The 25,713-nt window shown below is 36.8% G+C and overlaps 2 protein-coding genes across 4 annotated transcripts in view; both read left to right on the forward strand.

Moving 5' to 3' along the window:
- Nucleotides 1-8,607, forward strand: part of LOC127624338 (retinoic acid receptor RXR-gamma-B-like) — a 39,089-nt gene extending 30,482 nt beyond the window's left edge. For 2 of the 3 annotated variants that reach the window (XM_052099122.1, XM_052099123.1), the window contains 8 exons: nt 2,548-2,692; nt 3,100-3,279; nt 4,626-4,786; nt 4,941-5,070; nt 5,631-5,763; nt 6,231-6,322; nt 6,769-6,874; nt 7,350-8,607. In XM_052099122.1, the coding sequence (XP_051955082.1) occupies nt 2,548-2,692; nt 3,100-3,279; nt 4,626-4,786; nt 4,941-5,070; nt 5,631-5,763; nt 6,231-6,322; nt 6,769-6,874; nt 7,350-7,497 (1,095 nt within the window). In that variant the 3' untranslated portion in view covers nt 7,498-8,607. Of the gene's footprint in view, nt 1-2,547; nt 2,693-3,099; nt 3,280-4,625; nt 4,787-4,940; nt 5,071-5,630; nt 5,764-6,230; nt 6,323-6,768; nt 6,875-7,349 lie in introns of those variants that run through there. The other variant, XM_052099124.1, reaches the window with a different exon arrangement.
- A 1,486-nt stretch (nt 8,608-10,093) lies between these two features.
- On the forward strand, nt 10,094-21,814 carry LOC127623934 (LIM homeobox transcription factor 1-alpha-like). The gene is made up of 7 exons (XM_052098513.1): nt 10,094-10,289; nt 16,698-16,915; nt 18,571-18,752; nt 19,180-19,257; nt 19,634-19,715; nt 21,257-21,418; nt 21,507-21,814. Exons 1-7 carry the CDS (start codon nt 10,111-10,113, stop codon nt 21,812-21,814), a joined length of 1,209 nt encoding a protein of 402 aa, XP_051954473.1. The 5' UTR covers nt 10,094-10,110.
- The last annotated feature ends 3,899 nt before the right edge of the window (nt 21,815-25,713 follow it).

Raw genomic sequence — 25,713 nt, forward strand, 5'->3', positions numbered from 1 at the left:
ATGGCTTTTGAGAATCGATATCGAATTGACAAAAAAAAAGAAGAGGAAAAAAGAAAGAATCTTTTTTGCCCAGCCCTAGTAGGGCTACAGGTGCTCTTGCTCTGGTAACTGAGCTTGGACTGTACTCACAACTGAGTCATGTTTATCCATCTTCTTCTGCCAGTGATTGTTCTTTGTCTCAAGCACAGATCAAGCTGCTGTGTGTTGTGGTGAGACATGATGTTGCTTCTCAATGACCAGTGACCATTTTGTGGCCAATCACATTTTATGTTAAAACAGAAATAACTGGCAGACTAAATAACGTTTAACTTAATACTAACAAACCTATCGCATTGCACTGATGCCCAGATAGGTTAAGACAAAAAAAAATTATTAGCAAAAATGTAACAAGTAATTTTCAACTCTAAATAAAATTGTAAGGAGTAAGTACAATTTTTTCTTTGCAAATGTAATTAAGGAAAAGTACAAGTATACTTTTTAAACTGCATACGAGTAAAGTACAAATCCCCAAAAATAATACTTAAGTATAGTAATGAAGTATAATTACTCAAGAACTTTTCACCCCTGTCTAACTTCTGCATTGGATAGTGCACTATCAAACAGAGACAATGTGACAGAACATTGAGACAGCAGCAGGGTTTCCGTTTGCAGGTAATTAATGTTTTTTGAGTTAAAACGTATCAATGTCTGACTTATTCAAAAATGATCTGCGCTGCCACAGAGGTTTAACTTTCCTGACAGTTTACAAAGTTGTATCCCTCACACTGGTTTAAAACTCTTGCTTTAGCGCATCAGTTGATTGACAGGTGAGTAGATCCCGAAATTCATTCACAAACTTGCACACATCAACGGGAGAGTTTATTTGTGATAACACAGAGCCTCAAAATAAACACAGAAATTAGATTAGAAATTAATTTTTCCAATTTGTCCAGCAAACGTAATCATTCCCGGACATGTTGGCAGTGCACAGTGCAAGGCAGGTAATCAAATAGCAGCTGTCTTGCCGCTGCATTCGTGTTTCAAAGTCACAAGCTCTATCCGTGCTTTGCGGGCATGTTCTACTGCTATGCTACATTGATAAAATGCTTGGCGCAGGTCTCGGTATAATGTCTCCCACCATCTGTTTTCCCAACGGTCAATGCATGTGACATTAGTGGCGTTTGCGTGAATTTACTTTCTTCTCATGAACTACAGTTTATTCAGTGGGTCATATTATGCGTTAATGCCGTTAAAAAATGTGTGGCATCAAAACAAATTTGAGTTAACTTTGACAGCACTAATTCTGATATATTTGTATATTTAATTTTTTATGTATCAAAGAGATGATGCTAAATAGATGTACAACTTACATAATTAAATAGTACAGTAGTACACCCAAATGACAATAGCCAAATTATACTGTGATGATCATGTGTTACACCTGCTATAGTTTTCTTCCACGTTGCTTCTTAGTCAGATAGCAATGTGAAATGTTGATCAGGTCAACCACTGAAACATCAGCACAACTTGAGGAAGAAATAGCATGTAAAACATGTATTTGTGCACACATGTAGAATACTGATTTTCACCATTGTCACAGAAAATCAACATAGTGTTGTAGTCATTTTAAATGAGTATAGTACTAATTTGTCTTGTAATAAACAAATGACAATATATACAATATATATAGTAAACTTATAGATATTAAATAGCAAAAAAGCACACAAAAAAAACACTTTTACATATCTTGGGTCTTTAGGTACCGTTATACACATTTGGCAGTTATAAAAATATAGATATTTTTGTTTGTTTGTTTGTTTTTTGTTATGCTATTCAGATGAGAAAGGTTGTGGAATACTAAAGAGGTGTGGGCACAACTGAAAAAATGGATGAGTTACAGGGGATGGATCACTTACCAGAGTCCTGGGTCACTTAAGACCCGAGGTATACATGAAAGTTTTTTTATTTTTTTATTCGGTCAATACATCATTTTCATACTTCCATTTGTGTTGTTTTATTCGTGGTGGGATTTAATGGCTTTACTATTATACTAAAATGTGTAAAATAGTAATAATAAAGAATTAGCTGGTGTGTCTGAACTTTTGACTGGTAGTGTACATCAATATACTTATATCAGAACTTTTCACTGAAAATGAAAACTGAAAAATTAAACAGAGTAAGTGAACCATCTTGCTGAAGATATGATTTGACACTTTCTGTGGCTGAGAAATGGCCATATACTGCCACTTGCTGGCTGATTACAGGACTGCAGAAAAATGGTTTGTTGTTGTAAATTCTATTCATGTGACATGGAGAGACATATACACCCCCTCCCTTCACTTTAGAATGTTATGTCAGCACCCTCACAGCTACTTTTGTAATGGACTTATCAGGGTGGAGTATGTTTTTGTAAGTATGAGCGTATTCTTGTGGGTTGTTTGTGTTACTTGTGTGGGAGAACAAATACAGCCTTGCTGTATTGTGGCATAAACTAAAAAGACTCGACACCTGTTCCCACTGTATGACAACTTACTTTCTCTCCTTCCCTCCTCTCTTCCTTGCTCTCAGATTAACTCTTTGAATGTGACTAACTCAGAGGACATCAAGCCTCCACTGGGATTGGCCCCACTGGGCAACATGAGCAGCTATCAGTGCGGTAGCCCTGGATCCCTGTCCAAACACATCTGTGCCATTTGCGGGGACCGGTCTTCAGGTACAACAAACACATATTGTAGATGTTTATGTTCATTTTGCTTAGCTTTAGGACTGAAATAATAGCTCACCCAAAAATTTATATTCTGTCATTAAAATTCTGTGTACTCACTTTCATGATGTTCCAAACCGTGTAACTTCTTTCTTGGGTGAAACACAAAGGGAGATATTTAGCAGAATTCTCTTTTCTATACAATGAAAGTGAATAGTGGCAATGGATGTCTCACAGCTGTCCTACAGCATTCATCATATTCCACACAAGAAAGAAAGTCACATGGGTTTAGAATGACATGAGGGTGAGTAAATGATGACAGAATTTTCGTTTCTGGGGGAATTATTCCTTTAATGCAAGAAAGTGAATCGGGCCATCTGTTTTGGTGTTTATGACAAATGTGCTTGTGTTTGTAGGGAAACACTATGGTGTTTACAGTTGTGAAGGTTGCAAAGGCTTCTTCAAGAGAACCATCCGAAAAGACCTGACCTACACGTGTCGAGACAGCAAAGAGTGCCTGATTGACAAACGCCAGCGCAATCGCTGCCAATATTGCCGCTACCAGAAGTGCCTGGCCATGGGCATGAAGAGGGAAGGTGTGTATACAGTATATGTGTGTATACTATATATAGATTTTGTATTTACAATGCTACAACCTTGTGGAGTACAACATACTAATCTTGTTGTACTTTTGCAATGACAATAAAGGGGGGGGGGGGCTCAATCTCAGAGCTCAAGCCCAGTCCTATGCAAAAAGCCCCTCCTTTTTGGACAGCATGTCAAATATGTTTACCTTAATGCACTCCAGGACTAAATAAAAGGGATGAATGAAAATTCTCTCATCATTTACTCACCCTCGTGCCATCCCAGATGTGTATGACTTTCTTCTCTTCAGCAGAACACAAAGGAAGATTTTTAGAATAATGTCTCAGCTCTGTTGGTACATACAATGCAAGTGAATGGTGATCAGACATTTGTAGCTCCAAAAATAACATAAAGGAAAAATAAGTAATCCATAAGAGTCCTGTGGTTAAATCCATATCTACAGAGTCAATATAATAGGTATGGGTGAAAAACAGATAAAAAATTAAGTAATTTTTGTACTCTAAATGTCCACTTTCACTTTTACACCTGAAAGTCAAAGTTAAAGTGGAGATTTAGAGTTAAAAAGGACTTGAATATTGTTCTGTTTCTCACCCACACCTATTATATGGATTTAACCACTGGAGTTTTATAGATTACTTAATTGTTTTCTTTAAGTGATTTTCGGAGCTACAAATATCTGAAGCCCATTCACTTGCATTGTATGGACCTACAGAGCTGAGATATTCTTCTAAAAATCTTAATTTGTGTTCTGCTGAAGAAAAAAAGTCAATCACATCTGGGATGGAAGAGAGTGAGTAAATGATAAGAGAATTTTCATTTTTGGGTGAACTAACCCTTTAACTAGTGAACTTGTGAAAAGAACATGAACTTTATTGGAGGAATTTTTTGCACTTGTAAAAGACATTGAGAGCAAGTCTAACAAAATTGTTTGTATAACCATTAATTAATAAAAGTTATTATTCGCTGACTAACACCCCTGGAATCACAAGTTCGAATCCAGGGCGTGCTGAGTGACTCCAGCCAGGTCTCCTAAGCAACCAAATTGGCCCGGTTGTTAGGGAGGGTAAAGTCACATGGGGTAACCTCCTCGTGGTCGCGATTAGGGGTTCTTGCTCTCAGTGGGAAGCGTGGTAATTTGCGTGTGGATCATGTAGCATGAGCCTCCACGTGCTGTGAGTCTCTGCGGTGTCACGCACAGCGAGCCTACTAAGTAGTGGGAATTGGGCATTCCAAATTGGGAGAAAAAGGGGATAAAAAATATATTTAAATAAATACATAAAAGTTAATATTATTGTACTTTTTTCTTTGCACTGTTTGACCTCTGTGATCCCCACAGCGGTCCAGGAAGAAAGGCAGCGTGGGAAGGAGAAAAGCGATAATGAGGTGGAATCAACGAGCAGTTTCAATGAAGACATGCCTGTGGATAAGATTCTGGATGCAGAGCTTGCAGTCGAACCTAAGGCTGAGACATATACAGAGGACACCCCAGGCAACTCAGTAAGCAACAGATTTGAAGCAATTACCATTAATCTGTTACGGGATAATAGTTATGTTTACAGATACAATCAACCCAATAGAACTTGCTAGATTTAGCCCCCATGAAAAATCCTTTGAAAACTACTGAGACTTTTTTTTTGGTCTCCCTTCCCAGACGAACGATCCAGTCACCAATATCTGCCATGCAGCTGACAAGCAACTATTCACTCTTGTGGAGTGGGCCAAAAGAATACCGAATTTTTCCGATCTGCCTCTGGATGATCAAGTAATTCTGCTTCGAGCAGGTATGTGACACTAACACGCATATACATGTAATGCATCCAAAAGTCTTAGTGAAAGTAGTTTATTTGGCTTTTGTTTTTATACAAAAACATTTTTTTTTTAAAGGAGTCAGTATGTTCAGTGTCACAAATTTGCTTATATTTGTTTTAGGGGCTTAGAAATAGTGCACAATATTCTTCCGCATTATACGTCATAACTTTTAACTTCTTCTAAATCCTGAATTTCTGTTTATTTCCAAGTTCAATTTAACAAAAATACAAACGCAAAGTCTCAAACTTTTGGACCACACTTACATAAAACTTTACCATTTCCATGTCAACACAGTAGGTCAAATGGTCAGACAGATCTGTGTTGTTAGTTGTGTTTGGTGATAATGCTGACCTCTACTGGTCAAACATTTCACATGCACTCCTAAATTATTCACCACAGAACATCACACAGCTTCACTAATGAAAAGCACTGTTTTGAATGAATAAATCCACAGGAAGAGATACATAATGTCATAAATCATCCTCCTGATATGCAAGTTATTGTCCCTCACTCTATTTTTCTCCCCTCTCAGGATGGAATGAGCTCCTCATCGCTTCATTCTCCCATCGCTCAATCACAGTTAAAGATGGTATCTTATTGGGCACAGGCCTCCACGTCCACAGGAGCAGTGCTCACAGTGCTGGAGTGGGCTCCATTTTCAACAGGTTAGTATTCAGCCTTCAGCCTGGCTTGACTGGCAGTGGTGGCTAAGCAGTTGAGGCTTTGGGTTACTGACCAGAAGGTTGGGGGTTCAAGATGCCACTGTTGGGCCCTTGAGCAAGGCCCTTGACCCTCACTCCAGGGGCACCGTATCATGACTGACCCTGCACTCTGACCCCAGCTTAGCTGGTATATGTGAAAAACAAATACATTTCACTGTATATATTCAAAAATGTATGTATAATGTGTAAAAAAAAAAAAAAACAAAGGCTTCATAAAGGCTTTTAACTTTGACTTAATCTCAGTTATCCATATCAAGCAGAGTTCAAGCAGAGCTAAGTTTAGTCTTTTGAATGTTTATATGCTGGAGTACATTGTATGTTTGTTTTATTTATATTTATAAATAATGTATTTCTTTAGAATGTCTTTAAAAGCTTTGTCAAATATTTTTCCCCTGCTAATTTTGTGACAGAGTACTTACTGAGCTGGTTTCTAAAATGAAGGACATGCAGATGGATAAAACAGAACTGGGTTGCCTTAGGGCCGTCGTTCTCTTCAACCCTGGTGTGCTATTAATTTTCACTGATTAATTCATTAAAGTGTGCGGCATAGATGAATGAAGTTATTTTAATTGGAATTTTTCAAATGAAAAATACACAAAAAAGTTATTTAACCTAATTTTAAGATGTACACATTTCAATTTCATTTAAAAACAATATTTTGGTAAACATTTTATGAAATTGAAATGCATAAATCTTACAACTATTTTGCTGAGTGTATATAGTGTTTTCAGGATTTCAAGTTGTCAAATACTAATTATGTATTTGTATTTTTATGTATATTTCTAAGTATAATAAACTATTAACAAGCCTATTACATGCTTTTAAGCCTGTATAAACATGCCTTGTCAACATGTTACACAATTTTATTAGATCAGAAATAGGCACATGTACAAGATGTGTGAATATGCTGACTATATAGTTAATCATGGACATTGCTTTTATTATTAGACGCTAAAGGCTTGTCAAACCCAGCGGAGGTAGAAGCACTGAGGGAAAAGGTTTACGCCTCACTTGAAACCTACACCAAACAGAAATACCCCAGCCAGCCTGGCAGGTACAGCCATACATACCTGTTTGTTCAGTAGAGACTCAAATTGTTTCTGCAATATGCAAATCTATGTTCATTCTTCCTTTCCTCACTTTACAATTTGACATTAAACGAATAGTTCACCCAAAAATGAAAATTGTCTTATAATTTACTCACCCTTGTGCCATCCCAGATGTGACTTTCTTTTTTCAGCAGAACACAAATTAAGATTTTGAAGTATTTCTCAGCTCTTTTGGTTCATACAATGCAAGTGAATGGCATTAGTCTGATTAAACGATGAGACAACTTTCATTTTTGGGAGAACTATTCTGTATTGTAAGTACTAGGGCATCATCACTAGGAAAACAAATCTTGTTTAGGATTTTGCCAATGACTTAACACTACATTTCAGTAATGTGCAGTTTGTTTGTCTTGCGTAAATCATGACATTCAACAATGTTTGTCATCCTTGCTGTGCTTTATATTTTAATATATTTTACAGGTTTGCTAAACTTTTATTACGTCTACCTGCTCTCCGATCCATCGGGCTCAAGTGTTTGGAGCACCTATTTTTCTTCAAGCTGATTGGCGACACGCCGATAGACACTTTCCTAATGGAAATGCTTGAAGCCCCCCACCAGATCACGTGACACAAGTTCCAACTGGCCATTTTTTTGTACATATTCCCATGTAACTAATATAATAAGACTTGATTGAAGCTGCATATTTTATACCAAGCAAGAAATGGTTTTTCTTGTGAAAATTATGGGGAGGGAAAATGGATTAAGTGGGGAAAATCTCAAAATATACAGATTAAATTAATTTTACTGGAATGGTTGTATTACAAAGATGTTTGTCTCTGTAATTAGCTAACATCATATATCCATTCTAATGGCAAGACAATGCATTCAAGAAAATATATTTTATTCAAAGAATGCATTTATCAAACCAAGACAATAATTTCAAAAATGAAGTTTAGAATTCTGTCCAAATAAATATTTAAATATTTAAATGCTATGTCCTTTTTTCTTTTTAATATTTTGTCTAAGAGAAAGAGCAGGTTGTCATAATTTCCAGATGTGGATAACGTTGTTTCTTCTGCAGAACACAAACAAAGATTTTTCAAAGTATATTTCATCTCTGTATTTCATCAATGCAATTGAATGGTAAATCTTCTGAAGCAATGTGATAAGTGTGGGTGTGAAACAGATCAATTTTATAAGTCATTTTTACTATAAATCTTGACATTAGCAGTCTCCTTGGTGACCATGATGTCAAGCTTGATTACACTGCCTTGTGTCATCTAGCGATCTGTGCATGCTTCTACGGAAATTATGATTGTGTCTAGAGAATGCAATGGCAAGATGTACAATGAAAGAAAGAGTTATATTTTGGTCTGTTCTCGTTCAAACCGATTTGATCACTTCAGAAGACATGGATTTTACCTCTTATGGATTACATTTATGTGCTTTTTGGAGCTTCAAAGTTTTGGTCACCATTTACTTGCATCGTATGGACTCTCAGAAATATCGCTCTAAAAAATTTTGTTTGTGTTCTGCAGAATAAAGAAAGTCATACACATCTGGGGTGATATGAGCTGGTGAATAAAATGAGAGAATTTTCATTTTTAGGAAAACTGTTCCTTTAACATATCGAGGGCATTGTGTTCAGCCCACCAGATGGCGCCATTTTTATCTATTACATACCACGAATGTAATCTTCACCTCAACATTTGAGCGACTGTAATAAAGGTCTGTGATAATGGACTGTGGCTTCTTTCATTGCAAATGTGTATTTGCTCTGTCACTACAACTGCTGAATCAAATGCAGTACATTAATGAAGGTAACTTTGTGAGATTTCTCACCCACATTTGTATCTATAAAATGTAGTGCCTTCTTTCGCTTAAAAATATTTATTGTCAGATCTTTACTGAATACTTGTTACATCGAGAATACATTTTCAATTTTTTATAAAAATCTGATCGCATAATCTGATTAATTACTTGTAATATTTTCTTTGTTTATTTCAATACGTTTAAAATAAGTAACAACTCAAGTTTGAAGTTCGTAAAAAGACAGTTTGCTAGTTTTGGATATGCTTTCATATTATTAATATTGTTATTATATAATTAATTGATTATTTATTCTTGATTATGTTAATGATTAATACGTGCGCAAATTAGGATATCCTATGGACAGTGACACTAGATTATTGAAAATCGCAAACTAAACGTAGCATATATATTGTTCGTTATTTTTTTTTTATTTTTTTTGCCTGTTAAATTATCTTGCAAATCTTTTTTGTCTTTAAGATTGTTTTTTGTTTTGTTTTGTTTTTATTGTTATAATATATTAGAGATTTTCATTAGTAAAAGGATTAGGCCTATTTGTAGAATTAGTACACATTCTTAATTTGCTGCCTGTTTGGGACACTCTTCTCGTCACCTGGTGCTGCTGATGGGAGGAGGGAGGGAGAGGAGAAGAGGGCAGGTCAGACAGAGAAGCAGAAATGAAGATTAGAGAGAGAGAGAGAGAGAGAGACGTGGTATCTGACGCAGACGCACAGGTTAATTTTATTATGGAGCTTTTGTGAGCCTGTACAACGAACTAAGCATCTGTCGAAAGTTACACCGGACGGCAAAACGGATACTTTCTTTTCAATGGTAAGTGGGTAGGTCTAGTCCACTGTCTGTAAAGTCTTGAAGTTTTTGTGAAGTTGTTTTGTCATGCACATTGGTAGCTTCTATTTCCTAGTTTTGATAAAACATGCAAATATTCATAATAGCACGTATTAACTGCTATGTGAGTTATTTTGACACATTCCAATTTAAAGACAAACTTTTTTCATTTGAATACAAATAATGTAAATAAGAACATCAGAAGGATGTTGCTTCTTAAAATTATTCATTTGGAAAAAAAATATGAATTTATCTTACCATTTAAAGGTTTGTTTTTATTTACTGTTTTGTAAATATCGTGAATGCATAGTTTTCATAGATTTTTGTATTGTTTATTGGTTTTAATTTTTGAGTTACATTATTTTACTTTTTCACACTTTGATGGTGTGTGTGAGGGGGTCTTCACGTTTTAAAAGACGTCGTTTGTCATGCATTTAAGATAATAAACCAATAACAGATCAAAAAAATTCCAGTCTTATGATGCAATTAGGAAAATTATTCATTCGTTGCTCAAACACCATAAAAGTACACCTTTAAGATGTTGAAGTTGCCAGATTAATTACTATAAGTTTCTTTTTTTCAGACATGTGTAGAAAGAGCGTGTGTGAGGGGTGTAATGAGCTTATCCGGGACAAGTACCTGCTCCGCGTGCAGGACGGACTGTGGCACGAGCGCTGCCTGCGCTGCGCATCATGTCGCGAGCCACTGAAAAACACCTGCTTCCTCCGTAACAAGACACTCTACTGCAAGCGAGACTACCAGAAGTAAGACATTCATACACCCCTTACTGCAGTTCGTACATACAGTACATTTTGAAAACGAATGTTTTCTTTAATACTCCAGCAATTTTGTTCAAAGTTATTTCACTCTGGAAAAAGTGTGACGTCGAGGTCCATTGTTGACCTAACACTAAATTAAACATGGCTACAGTGGCAAAGTGTTACATATTAACTTAGTTTAAGCATAACATTATTTAGTAGGCCTATTTCTTTTCGTTTTGGTTTTCGCTCATTTTCTTAGGTGTCAGTCGGTGTTGCGTTCGCGTAAATAATTTGTTCTTGCTGTCGCTATTTATTTTTGTTGAATTAAATGTTATTGAACAAATAAAATGACGAATCCAAGATAATTTATAAACAATTTATATAATTTAAATCCTTGTCTCGTTTGTTCGTGATTTATTAATTTACGTCTTATCTAAATCAATTATACGATTCTTATTCAATATTTTTTTAAATTATTTTCAAGAAAATTTCAAATTAACTGGTATAGCAACATTTTCTATAAAATAATGCATTTGAGTATGAAATAGATTCATTTACAAAATAATTTCAGGGGTGTGTATTATATAGAGGACAATATGGTGTAATGAATATACTTCACCAATTTTATGCATAAATTAAACTAAGGTAATCATTTGTTATTACCTTTATAAAACGGTGAAAACAAATTGATTGAAAATAATGTATTTGAATCTCTGTGACCAACTAATACATTGTTTTACAAGATTTTCTTCATGAATATGCAGTATATAATGCTTGAGAACTTGCAAGTGAAATTCAAAAGTTCACTTAACCTATAGGCAAATTTGAACATCCTTTAGAGATGCGATGAATCATTTTCTCAACTTTCATTTATTTACATGCTACAGTGCAAACATTTCCCACGATTTGGTATTTAGTGTAGAAGATACTGATATTATAATAGACTACTTTTTTGAGTGTTGCAAGACAGCTAACCCTCACCAACAATGTTAAGAAATTGATGTCAACTTTACTGCTAAATTGAATTGAATATAAATATACATTTTGATGTATCACAAATTCTGTCCTGATATTTGATATTCTGTCATGCCTGTTTTTGAAATAATAAATTCATGCTTGGCTATTCAGTTTTCCTTTCTTTCGGTTTTTAATTTACACACAAAGTTTTTACTTGAACAACATTCTACCCTATTATTGTCCTATGACAAGGGTCTGTGCTTTTGTGTGTGTTTGAGAGAGAGAGAGAGAGAGAGAGAGTGTGAGTGTGTGTGTGTGTGTGTGTGTGTGTGTGTGTGTGTGTGTGTGTGTGTGTGTGAGTGTGTGTGTGTGTGGATTGGGGGACTTGGCACAGTATCCAGAGAGACAAGGTGACTGCAGGAGGAAGGGTCGCGCTGGGCCATGGAATGCGAGGAGTCTTTCATACACAAACACACACCGTTAGATCAGGAGGACAGCACTACTGACACGCTGTCAAGATGTGTTAAATTAGCAGGACCCATCGGCGTGGCAACGGCAAGCTGGGGACAGCATATGGCCACGTCGACACAGTGCTCAGACCCCCTACTACCCCCTAAATTCAGTCTTTCTCTCATTCGCTCAGTTATATGTGCGTTCTTCTCACCTCCACATAAAATACAGTGTGCTAAACTACAGAGCACAATAACCCTCAAAAAACAGCCAAACACTTGTTATGGACTAGAGGTTTAATCACAATCTAAAGTGATTAAAGGTCCAAATTGTATTACAGAAAAAAATACATTCTTATTGTTGGGTAGCAGTTCCTGCTCCCAGCTGTTAAAAATAACTGAAAGAGAAAGGCTCTGTCTTCTTCACAGCATTTGGCTTTTGCCTAGCCTATATTGGCCAAAATGTTCCCCCATATCACATTTTCACATTAGGAGTTCGTCAAAAGTAATAATGATAGAAAACTGACCACTGTGCTCTTAATAAGAGTGCTTAGACAGCCAGCGAGTTCTTTTGGAGTGTGGAGGACTTGCCCATATGTTCTTGGTACCGGAGAGCTTTATGCAAGAGAAGATGAGTGTGTGTTTGTGTGAATTTTGGGGAGGGGGTGTATGTGGGGATCCCTGCATGTGAATTATGTCGAGGCATCTGGATAGGTTGGTGCCCACTGGTACCCCTGCTTGATGCCCGTCCAACCGTGAGATATCTGACCTGACCAATTAGCCACATACTCTTGCTTGGCTGGCACTCCTGCCCAGTAGCACAGTGCTTCACTATGGGCTCAGGGGTGGGGAGCCAGCTGACCCAGCAGTTACTGATCAGGTTAAGGAGCAGCTTTACTGTAATTGGGTCAGCAGGCTGCTCTCTTAACAGATACTTCAGTGTCTTGAAATTGTGATTAATTTGATTCAGACTTAGAGTGATGCTCAGAATTTAAGTATTGTATCTAAAATAGTGATCTCCTTGTCTGTGATCAGTGGGAGTTTTAAAGGGATGTTATGGATTCAGTTCAATTAAAGCTCAATCAGCAGCATTTGTGGCATAATGTTTATTTCCACCAAAAAACAATCACAGTTATACTGTAATAAGACACTTATAATGGAAGTGAATGCGGCAAGTCCATAAACATTAAAATGCACACTGTTTTAAAAGTATACCCACAAGATCAAACATTATGTATGTTAACTTGATTTTAGTCTAATAAAATTACTTACTAAACTTAAGTAAAGTTACTGTAAATCAAATATCACAATTTAATTGCCATGATGACACAATGTCAGCAAACACTGTAATCGATTTTATCACACTAAATTCATGTTAAAATGTTTAATGTTTACATCTTGTCGCTATACTTTTGAAACGGTGGATTTTAACAATAATAGACTGGCCTTGTAACAATTTTTGCTTCTTTTTTATTTAAATAAACAAGGGACAAAGTGAAAATGTTTTCTATGTTAATCAACTTTATACTGCAAATCCTGTAGATTGAGCTAAACATGAGCTGAACCTGGAACATTCTTTTAAGGGTCAGGGGGCATAGAGGTACAGTGCAATTCCTCATTCCTCAAGCATCAAGACCAGGTTGGAATAAAAGTGGAATCTGCATTCTTATTTGCAATATAGCAGCACCATCTGAAGTAGTTTGAAGCATTTAAAAAACTGTTGTAGAAAAAACAGAACTTGGCCAATGCAACTATTACAGTGGTAGATGTGTGGTCTTGTGTTGTTTTTATGTAGATTTGGCTGTGCATTTTGGCCCAAACAGCGAATTGAGACGTATTACTGGAAACTACATGACGTTGTGCCTTTTTAGAGGTTTGTTCATCAATACAGCATTGTTCAACACAGGTACTACTCAAGCAGCATGGTTGTGTATAATCCTAAAAGTGTTTATCCAAACAGAATTTTAGAAGGTTACCAATCTGAAGATTTGTTTTTCACCATAAAAGCATAGATGTTCTTTTTAAATTCAGCGTGACCATTGCCTACCACAGCGTGCTGCTGCTCAATGACCTCCCTTTCCAGTAATCGTAGTGAATACACAGAAATATCAGAACTACAGTTGAAGTCAGAAGTTTACATACACCTTAGCCAAATACACAATTCCTGACATTTAATCATAGAAAACATTGCCTGTCTTAGGTCAGTTAGGATCACTACTTTATTTTAAGAATGTGAAATGCCAGAATAATAGTAGTGAGAATGATTGATTTCAGCTTTTATTACATCCACTTTGTTGGTATTTGGTAGCATTGCCTTTAAATTGTTTAACTTGGTTCAAACATTTTGGGTAGCCTTCCACAAGCTTCTCACAACAAGTTGCAGGAATTTTGGCCCATTCCTCCAGACAGAACTAATGTAACTGAGTCAGGTTTGTAGGCCTCCTTGCTCGTACACACCTTTTCAGTTCAGACTGAGATCAGAGCTTTATGATGGCCACTCCAATACCTTGACTTTGTTGTCCTAAAGCCATTTTCCCACAACTTTGGAGGTATGCTTGGGGTCATTGTCCATTTGGAAGACCCATTTGCGACCAAACTTTAACTTCCTGGCTGATGTCTTGAGATGTTGCTTCAGTATATTCACAAAATTTTCCTTCCTAATGATGCCATCTATTTTGTGAAGTGCACCAGTCCCTCCTGCATCAGCACACCCTCACAACATGATGCTGCCACACCCATGCCAATCTTTTGTTTCATCAGACCAGAAGACATTTATCCAAAAAGTAAGATCTTTGTCCCCATGTGCACTTGCAAACTGTAGTCTGGATTTTTTTTATGGTGGTTTTGGAGCAGTGGCTGCTGAGCAGCCTTTCAGGTTATGTCGATATAGGATATAGGACTCGTTTTACTGTGGATATAGATACTTGTCTACCTGTTTCCTCCAGCATCTTCACAAGGTCTGGTGGTGCTGTTCTGGGAATCATTTGCACTTTTTGCATCAAACTACATTCATCTCTATGAGACAGAATGTATCTCATTCCTGAGCGGTATGATGGCTGTGTGGTCCCATGGTGCAAACTATTGTTTGTACAGATGAATGTGGTACCTACAGCCATTTGGAAATTGCTCCCAAGGATGAACCAGACTTCTGGAGGTCCACAATTATTTTATTTTTGAGTCTTGGCTGATTTTCCCATGATGTCAAGCAAAGAGGCACTGAGTTTGAAGGTAGGCCTTAAAATACATCCTCCAATTCAGTACACCTCCTATCAGAAGCTATTGGATAATTGTCTATAGGTTTGACATAATTTTCTGGAATTTTCAGTTTTTACATTTAACTTAGTGTACTTCTGACCCACTGGAATTGTGAAATACTCAGTTAAATGTGAAATAATCTGTCAGTAAACAATTGTTGGAAAAAATCCTTAACGAGTGCTTACATTTTTTTTTGTATTACTTCAAGCTAAGTGTATGTAATCTTCTGACTAAGTGTCTGTAATCTTCTGACAACTGTATTTTTAAAAACCCCACAGACACTCCATGCCTGATTGTGAAAATGAAAGGTGTGTTCACGAGTGTGCTGGAGTATGTTCTAGATTGGGCATGCATAACATTTATCAATATAAATTATATCTTGAAACGTGTTTTGTTGCATTAAATTCTACTTAATACACAAATGAACCATACTGTGCTACATGGATTCACATACCATAGATGCTCTTGTGTATAATGTAAAGAGCCATCACTTCTTTCTGTCCCTCTTCTGAACTCTAGAGAACTCTCACTTGTTTCCCCAGCAACCCCAGGGCAACACTAATAGATCTCAACAATGCAAAGCTTTGGGATATTTTTAGGGGAATTTTTTGCTATGCTCCCATGCACCTAGCAGAGCTACGAATAAACAATAATAATAACATCCACTGTTCAATAGGCAAAAAAATAAAATAAAAAATAAACATAAAAATATGCACATATCTTTAATGCATGAACATCCCCCCCGCCCCCCTTCATTCTTCTGTGGAACACAACAGGAGCTTTTTGGTAAAATGACTGCTAAATGAAATAGTGACTATAACTAACATATCCTTTTGTGTTTAAAAAAAGTCATAGAGTTTTGGAACAACATGAGGGTGACTAAATAATCTATTACTATTTGATGTGTTAAATTCGTTGAACCATCCATGATTAAAGCATCTTAGATGTCGTAAAGGGGTAACCTGTCAGTCTGAGTCTGAAGTACCTTTATGGATGATTCTCTCTAAGCCTCCCTGTCACTCTCACCCCAAACCTTAGACTTCAGCTCTGCCCTCCGCCCCCCTCTGGGCACGGAAATCTCAGGCCAGTTTGACAAACAGAAAATGTGGTGTCTGCCAGAGCAGGACAATGGCAGCGAGGCTCTGGGCCAGCTCCCTCCTTTGTCTGGGTTTGGTTAAGTCAAGCTAAGATCATTCCCTGGACCGGCCTCTCCCACCAGGAGGCATGATTCTTTCCCTCCGTCTGGAGCCACAGCCTGTAGAGCTCCTTTCTCCCCCCTCCCCGGGAGCCCTACTCCGGACACAGTCGTGGAGCCGGCCGCCTCTGTTTTAGCTCCTGAATCCCAGCTCTGGTTGCCAGGCGCTAAGATGCACACTCACCATGCTGGGGGTATGCGTCTGCGTGTTTTTGGGGGGTGAGTTGGTTGGAGGGGACGGCAAGGGAAAATGGCAAGTTCTAGTCTCAATCCTTGATGGACGTGGCGACTAAGCAACAAAATATTCCAAAGTTTGAGAAGAACAAAACTGCTCTCAGAGTTGTTTTATTGAATATTGAAGGGATAGATCATCCAAAAATATATGTTCTGATGTCATTTACTCACCCTCATGTCGTTCTTAAACCTGTATGCCTTTCTTTCTTCTGTAGTAATTGGTAAATTATTTCACAATTTTCATTTTTAAGCCATGCACACTGCCCCTGATTAATTTGTTTAAATTATGATAATAGGTGGTTTTCTCTCTTTCTTTGTCAGGTTGTTTTTGGTATGGTGCAAGGGCTGTGCGGAGGTCATCTCTCCGGCCGAGCTGGTGATGCATGCAGGCACTGCAATCTTCCACCTGCGCTGTTTCTGCTGCTGTGTGTGCGCCTGCAGGCTGCAGAAGGGAGACCGCTGTGTGCTCACAGAGGACAGGTTGCTCTGTGCAAGAGACTTTCATAGCCAACTGGTCAGCCCGGCCACCTCCGACTCAGGTGTTGTTTTAACACTCTCAAACATTCCAGCATAATAGTGGGATACTTCTACTACTATCTTCTTTTGATAAACCATACAATCCCAGACAATACACTGATTAAGCTAGATTCAATAATACATTTAAAGTAATATATATTCAACAAAAAGTAATAAAATAAACTTTTAGTTAAGTGATATTCTTTTATCCACCCAGAAGTTAGATTGGTTGGATCTGATTCATGTGGTTTATGAATGAGTACTGAACATACTCTACTGAATATGTATATTCATGTATCTATCAGAATAACTCCATGCACAAAACCATGAACAAACATATTCAGTTTTTATTCTTTATCACTGTGATAAACTATTCCAGGAAACACTATGCTGTACTAATACAACAGAATTCTGTAGAATGTAAACAGATCTGTCAATTAGGACCTTCGAGAAAATTCTGTTGTTTAAAGTTACTGTGATATCCTGGTTTACAGTTTAAAACCCAGCCAAAACCCTACAAAGGATGCTTCAATTGCAGTCAATTTGATACAGATATACTACATGTATATATACAGATTTACAATGTACAGAATTTACAGAACCTATAATGTAGATGACCAATTACAAACATCTTTTTATCATTGCAGTTTTAAGATAATTAAAGAAATATCCCCAGCACAATTCAAGTTAACAGCATTTGTGGCATTGTGTTGATTTTCAAACAAAGAAAATATGAAAGGGGGAAAAAAAAAGCAAAAATCATGTTGTAACATTGGAAATAACTACTAACAGATATGGTAAATAAGAACTTTTATCATACCAAAATCATGTTAACACTTTCAATGTTTACGTTTTAAGGGTATATGAAATATGTTTATTTTAGCATTTATGGACTGGCCCCATTCACTTCCATTGTAAATATCTCAGTGTACCCTCTTTTTTATTCCCAAAACGAGTGACGACTCAAAATATATATTTTTTTGTGTTAACTTAATGCAACTAATGCTGTTAACTGAGCTTATCTTATATTGAATATACAGTATCTTTAAAGTGATAGGTTTTTTTCTCATAGTTTACTCACCCTCATGTGATCCCAGATGTGTATGTCTTTCTTTCTTCTGTAGAACACAAATGATTTGATTTTTAGAAGAAGAAGTGTTCTTCTTCTTTTGTTATTTTGGCAGTTAGCATTCTGCGTGCATATCACCACCTAGTGGTTGGGGCTGGTCAAAGGGGGAGATTTTTTAGTAAAAAAGGACTGAAGTATTGATCTGTTTCTCACCCACACTTATAATATTGCTTTTGAAGATTGGAATGAACCACTAGAGTTGTATGGATTACATTTATGCTGCTTTTATGAGCTTTTTGGAGCTTCAAACTCTGGCCACCATTCATTTGCATTAGATGGACCAACACAACTGAGATATTCTTCTAAAAAGCTTTGTTTGTGTTCTGCAGAAGAAAGAAATTCATAACCATCTGGGATGGCATGAGGGTGAGAAAATTATGAGAGATTTTTAATTTCTGGGTGAACTATCCCTTAAAGCTTCTAAAACAGAGAGAAAAAAAAACAATATATTTTGGTTGCTAATAATCAGTTTATTAGCTTATTACCATTAATTATTTATAATTATTAGCTCTTAGGCACATATATATAACTGTGCTACCTTTACTACAGGTAAAAGTGAAGATGATGATGAGGAGGAATATAACAAAGGGAACATTAAGACAGCAGGGGACAATAACACAACTGTAGACATGGACCACAAGAGACCCAAAAGGCCTCGTACCATCCTTACAACACAGCAGAGACGAGCTTTCAAAGCTTCTTTTGAGGTCTCATCCAAACCATGTCGAAAGGTCAGCCATTACAATACAAAAACACAAACATGTCTGTAATGTGACTGTATATTTAACACCAGCTCAAGCACTTGATAATAATCATAGCTACAATACTGATAATTAAACTTTATGGGGAAATAAACTTATAATATTTTATTAAACTTGTTTAACTTAAATGAAGAAGTGTAATGAGGATGCTGTGTTGAACTTTGGTTTAACTCGCCATTCATTTAAAATGCCTTTTAAAAATTGTGAAGGAGGTTTTTTTTTGTGGAAAGTTAAGGAATGATCCCCCTCTCCAACTGCAGCTGGTCTGACTGCATTGCTTTATCTATCTTTGTTGATCTGATACTCTGTGGGTCAGTTCATCAGTTAGTCTACGTGACCCATAGACCATGAAGGTCACACTATGGCTCTCTTTCTGTCTGTCTCATCTTATTGTAAGGTGAGGGAGACTCTGGCAGCAGAGACAGGACTCAGCGTACGAGTCGTTCAGGTCTGGTTCCAGAACCAAAGAGCCAAGGTAATGTGATGCCCACACACACACACACTCACTGAAAGAACATTAACTTATGCAATTGATAACAGAGATCTTTCTGCAGTGTATGAGCTTGCCAATAAGGAAACAAGCTGTGTTATTGCTTCATGTAGGAAACTGATGACATATTATGTATAGATGCTTTTAGATTAGATGCGTACTTCCTTTCAGGTTGGCTATGTGTGTGTTCTCTGCCTTCCTTCGTATTATCAAAGGTATTATTTTCTCTTAGGATTCTCATGGACTGTACATGCCTCAGTATTAGTTTGCATCCAGCAAGGGACATGGAATTAAAAAGAGGAATCACTTTAAATTATGTGAATGCTTACAATTCTCTATCTCTTTGTCTGGTGAAATGTAGATGAAAAAACTGGCAAGAAGACAGCAGCAAAAGCAAAGTGTGTCTCCTCAGGAGAAAAGGGACAGCCAAGCACAACACACTGGTACACAAAGTTGACAAAATTCCTCAGTCTACGCACACAGTTTATTCTCTGAATCTCTTATAATACTCATAGCATAAACTCATCTTCTTGGGGGGATTTTCATAAGGAATTTTTCTCCCACAAATTAAAATTCTGTCATAATTGACTCTCATATCATTTCAAACCCTGGGTTTTTTTTACCCCATGGAACAGATCTTTTTGCAGTTTTTACCACACAACAACAGTTCATTGTGACGTCTGTCATCATCTGTAAAGACAAAAACTACATTAAAAGCACTATAAATGTAGTCCATACAATGTGTGCGCTATATTCCAAGTCTTCTGAGGTTTTATGGACTACTTTTACATACTTTCTACTTTTACATTGCTTGGTCTTCTTTTTCTTTTATTTATGAATTGATTTGCTTTTATTTATTTATCTTGGTCATATTTGAAGCTTTGCAGAAATGGTCACTATTATATATCTTTGTATGGAAAAGAGCAGAAAATATAACATAGCTGTATAACATAAGATTTTTTCTGTTCTACACAATTTTTTTATTTAATTTATTTACTTGTTTATTTGTAGAGACAGTACAAAAACATGATTTCAGCACATAAATTAAAAAATATGCATTACATAGAGACTAATTTGGATCTCAGGTCCCTATGTGGGCTTTTTCTATGAAAAACTACATAAATCAAGCAATATAAACAAATTGTTAAAAAACAAAATTTCTTAGATTGCTCCCAACCCTGGTGACATATTGTATAAAAGATTAGACAAAAAAAATAACTGAAAATGAAAGATGAGTATAGTTCTGGTTTCTTTAATACTAACGCTTAACCAATATTATGAAAGATTTTATTTATTTTATTGGTTTTATTTCAGATGGTAGCATGTTCCAGAGTTAGGAACCCTTCACAGATAAAAGCCCTTTATCACTGAGTTTTTCTGTTGTAATCAACCCTACAGTTACATTCACTGCGATCCATGTTGTTCTACTACCATCCTGTCTATTTAGCCATTTACATAACACCTGTGGGGCTTTTTTATTGCAGACATTTTAATAACAATTTTATGTAGGACAGATTTATAAAACATTTAACGTCAAGATTTTTTTATTGCAATGATGCAGATGATTTGGTTTATTATCCATGATTTTAAAGCCTGATTGTAAAGCGACTATACAATTTACTGTGGATTCACTTGTTTGAGTCCAAACTGTGGTACAATATGAAATATGAGACAAAATGTTTGCCGCCTGCTTTGAAATGTAATGTCCAATATATTTGAAACAATGTAAGTTAATCTTTACCTTTTTTGAAAGTTTCTTTACGTGTCTATCAAATGTGAGTTGAGAATCTAAAATAATACCTATGAATTTGAACTATTTTACCTTTTCTATTTCTTGATTTAATAAAACGATATAAGGGTGAAGAGATAATGACATATTTTTATTTTGGATGAATTATTCCTTTAAGTATAACAGCACATTTGGATATAAAATTCACACTACAATGCTAAAATGCCCATTTTCTTGCCATTTTTGTAACCACAGTGCCCTCTTGTGGAGGTCTTCCTGCAGAGCTAGAGAGATTAGGTTCATATGTCTCACTGCCCCAACAAAATATCAGTCTAGAGTCAAGGAGCTTCAAGCTGGACCCCTTCAGACAGGGCCTTACCCCTCCACAGATGCCTGGAGATCACATGCATCCCTATGGTATAAAACACACTCAATGTTTACAAATACAGGGCTAGAAAGAAATGCATCTCTTTTCCCATCACATTAATCATCTCTCTCTTTTTAGGCTGTGACACTTTCTATGATGATACGGACAGTGACCCTATGTGTCACTTCGCAGACTGTTTGTCGTCCAGTGAACCCTCGCTCTTGACACCCATTGACTGTTTGTATTCAATGCAAGACTCAGTACTTTGCATCTTGAGCATTCTTCAGATGCCTCTGGAGAAATATATGAGATGTGTATGCATGTGTGGATGTGTGTGTACTGCTTGTGTGAGTGTTCTGCTTTTGCATGTTTCAGGACTCAGATATAGAAATGGTGGTGACTGCCGACAATGGAAATGTACTTTGATGAAAATGTTCTCGGTGTAATTTGTATTTATTATGTTTTGTGTGTTAACTGGACTGAATTACAATAAAATGCCCACTGACTGGGATAGTGACTCATATTATTCTTTTTTTTAAACCTATATGACATACTATATATTCGGACACTGATTACATACATTACATATCCCTATATATATAGCCTACTGTATACAGTTTTATGTTGTGCATTTTTGTAATGCATGTTAGTGGTACTTTGTAGCAAATTCTTTGCACTTTCCTTAGCAAGCATGCAATGAGAACTGGAATTGGACCAAACTCAAGGTCAAACACAGTCTAGGCTTTCAGCACCTCCTATCATGATGCTTATCTATGTGTGGCACTTTACCAGAACAGGACTGTGTCTTCCACTGGCCGTAAAATCTCCCAGATCTTTAGACTTATATTTGAACATGAATAAAGGACACTTCCGGTCACAGTCTCTCATGAACGCCTACATTGTGACTGTAGACCTATCCTACCTGCATACTTGCATCTTTTTTTTTTTTTTTTTTTAAATCTCGGCTCGTATGTGACCACCCAAAAAGACAGAATGTTCTGGCTGCCACTCTGGAATGTACCATGCAGGGGCGGACTGACTATGGGTAGAACCAGGAATTTTCCCGGTGGGCCGCCGGCAGCAATAAGCTGAAACGAGCCGCCGTAAATGCCGAACAGACTACGACTGCCTATAGTTTTTTGTGAACTATACCAGTTACTCTATAGTTTAAAACTAACAGGAAATCGTAGGAATAAAAAACAATTTTATTAGGTTTGCACAGAAATCACCAAGAAGAATTTGTCAATGAGACTATTTTCCGGTTAAAACATCATTGCACACGCGTCTCTCGTGCATTCATTATTGGCGCGAGACTGGCCGTTGGCAGGAATAGTAGGCGAAGGAAAGGAAAAATAATCAAAAGGATATCATACGGTCACAGCGGGTATCAATAGCCTCGTTATTATTACGATAGCAGCCAGGAGACATCTAGACCAGTCAGATGATCAGTTATTTATTACACATTTCGTGCCAGGACGGGCTGACCTGCTTCCTCTTAAGCGATATAATTGGTGCCATGCTGCTTTGATGCCCGGACAGATGCGACTGGTTTGTAGAAGCACCGTGCAACTCCCTTCTTCTGTGCAGAAATGCTGAAGAGGTTCTATTGACCAGCAGCATGGACTGGCTTCTGATAAGACGGCATTAAATCAAAACAGTTGTAATTTTACATGTTACAGAAGAAACTTTAACTTTGTTGTCTAAAACATTTTAGTAGCAAAAGATTTGTTCGAGTGCGTTTTTTCACTTGGCGCTAGAAGTCATGTTCGAAGGTTCAACAGCGTTGAACTACTGTTATTATTTATAACATTCGATTCACACATCAAAAGCTAATTATTTTGTCTCGTAATCCCCTTATAATTGGATTTATTAGATTTATTTGCTGCGCGGCGACGGCGTATTACTCTTACTATTTCTGCCATAGATGGATATGGTAGAATTAGTAAGAGTAGAATGGGTTATGCCAATCCAAACTCAGCCAACTGCATGTCCAAATCCTCAGTATTAATAAAACATGCCAGAAATACCTGGATGACTATTTCCATTAGGCTATAAGTGTTAATGAGAGCTGAGGACTCACATTCAAACACTGAATTAAAATATGTGGTGGAGAAGAGTCGGGTGGCTTTTTTGTCTACTGAAAGATTGTTTTTTTTTTCAACGTTTCGTTGGTGGAACGTTCCAAAAGTCTTCAAAAACAGTACATTGAATAGAATGTAACTCTATCCAGCCTTGTTTTCATTCACATCAAAAATTGAAGATGGCTCTACTCTGAATAATGTATTCTGTCTATAGTGTATTTCTACAATGGCATTATTGAAAATGAAAAGATCCTGCATCCACTCCACTTGGTGTTGTAGTGTGTGGAGGTGAGGGTGGTTGAGCGCCCATCTGGGGAGAGAAAGCGGTTAGGACATCCACCTGAGATTAATTGTTACTAATTACTGTTTCTATGAGCACAGTGAGATTCGGGGGAGACAAAAGATGGCCCAGTCCGCGGAGAAAGAGAGAGAGAGAGAGAGAGAGAGAGACATGCCAGAGACTATCAGAGTGTTTCTTACACAGTGTTGTGCTGAAAACCGGACCAGTTTAAATGCTGCAAAGCAGACTTTTGGTTTTGTGTGTGAAGCTGCAAAGCGTTTTTCTTTTATTTTGTAAATAAAACTCTGACTCTAGAAACATTGAATCTAGAAAGCACTGTTGTGACATATCGTCTGCCTTGTACATATTTATGTGTGGCTCTAATAAAGTTTGATTATCTATCCTATACACCCTCTCTGACTCTGATAATACTTCAGGTGTCTGTATCTAAATCACAGACAACAGCCAAAGTGCCCAGTGCAACATAAAAAATGCACCTTTAAGAAGCTTTATTACATTTATTATCTGCAATATTGGCACTAAAGACAATTTGGGTAGCATTAGTGGAACCTATATAATTTTTCCAATAACCCAACCTTTTCTTCCCCATTCCTTAATACAAACCTAGCCCCATTTGGTTATGGAAAATGTTCATAAGATCCTAATACCAGAAGTTTTAACATACAGAAAATACCATTTAAATATTCTATAGGTCAGATTGTTGGCCTAAGTTACAGCGGGCACAATGCCCTGTGTCTGATTTGGGGCAGCATGTCCAGGGTGAGGCGGTATGAAACAGTGGGTGTGTGAGCGGGTAGACAACAGGGTGTTTCACAATGTTTCAGTTGTCTCTCACACACCCAGTTAGGGTGCCACACGAAGATGCTGAGAAATGTCCCAGCAGTCACTCACACTAATATTACACCATTAGTGCATGACAGTGATGAACAGAGTATAAATATTCTATAGTGTGCAAATAACTCAATAGCATACTAACATGGACTGATACGAATGTAACAAAACAACACACTGTCCTGTTTAAATTTGTATTTATTTTATACACAACAATCCATAATTTCCACAACAGTCTGAATGGAAAACATCATATAAAAGTGCTTGTACAATGTCAGTGCATTGTTCTTTTAACTGATTTCAAAGGCTGACTTCAAATCCCCATCCAATGCAGAGTTATTCTGTGCATAACGAGCTACTGTGGAGAGGGATTCTTGTATTAAGATAGAACTAAAACACTAAACAGTTAAACAGTATTTTAGTGCTTAATGTGATAATTCACCAAAAAAAAGAAAAACAATCTGTCATCATTTACTCACCCTCATGCCATCTCACATTTTACTTTATTTATTCTGCTGAACACTAACGAATATTTTTTTGAAAAATATCCTAGCTCTGTTGGCTCTCTCAATTATGTGAAAGGTGGCCAGATCTCTGAAGCTCCAAAAAGCATATAAAGACAGCATAAATGTAATCCATTCGATTCCAGTGGTTAAATCAATGTCTTCAGAAGCGATATGATAGGTGTGGATGAGAAATATATCAACATTTAAGTACTTTTTTACTTCAAATTTTTCCCTTTGCACAGTAGGTGGAGAAGAATGCAAATCACAAAAAAAAAAAAAAGTAATACAAAATTAGAGAACTCTTTGGAGAGAAGAGAGTGCTTAGCACGGCTGGTGAAATGGACATTTACAGTATAGTAAAAAACAACTTAAATATTGATCTGTTTCTCACCCACACCTATAATATCGCTTTTGAAGACATGGATTAAACCACTGGAGTTGTATGACTTACTTCATTGGTGCCTTAAATGCTTTTTGGACATTCAAAGTTCTGGCCACAATTCACTTGCATTGTATGAACCTAGAGAGCTGAAATGTTTTTCTAAAAATCTTTGTTTGCGTTCAGCAGAAGAAAGAAAGTCATACAAATCTAGAATGGCATGAGGGTGAGTAAAATGTGAGAGAAT

Source organism: Xyrauchen texanus, chromosome 30 (assembly GCF_025860055.1).
Source record: "Xyrauchen texanus isolate HMW12.3.18 chromosome 30, RBS_HiC_50CHRs, whole genome shotgun sequence".
In the NCBI taxonomy this organism is placed as follows: Eukaryota; Metazoa; Chordata; class Actinopteri; order Cypriniformes; family Catostomidae; genus Xyrauchen; species Xyrauchen texanus.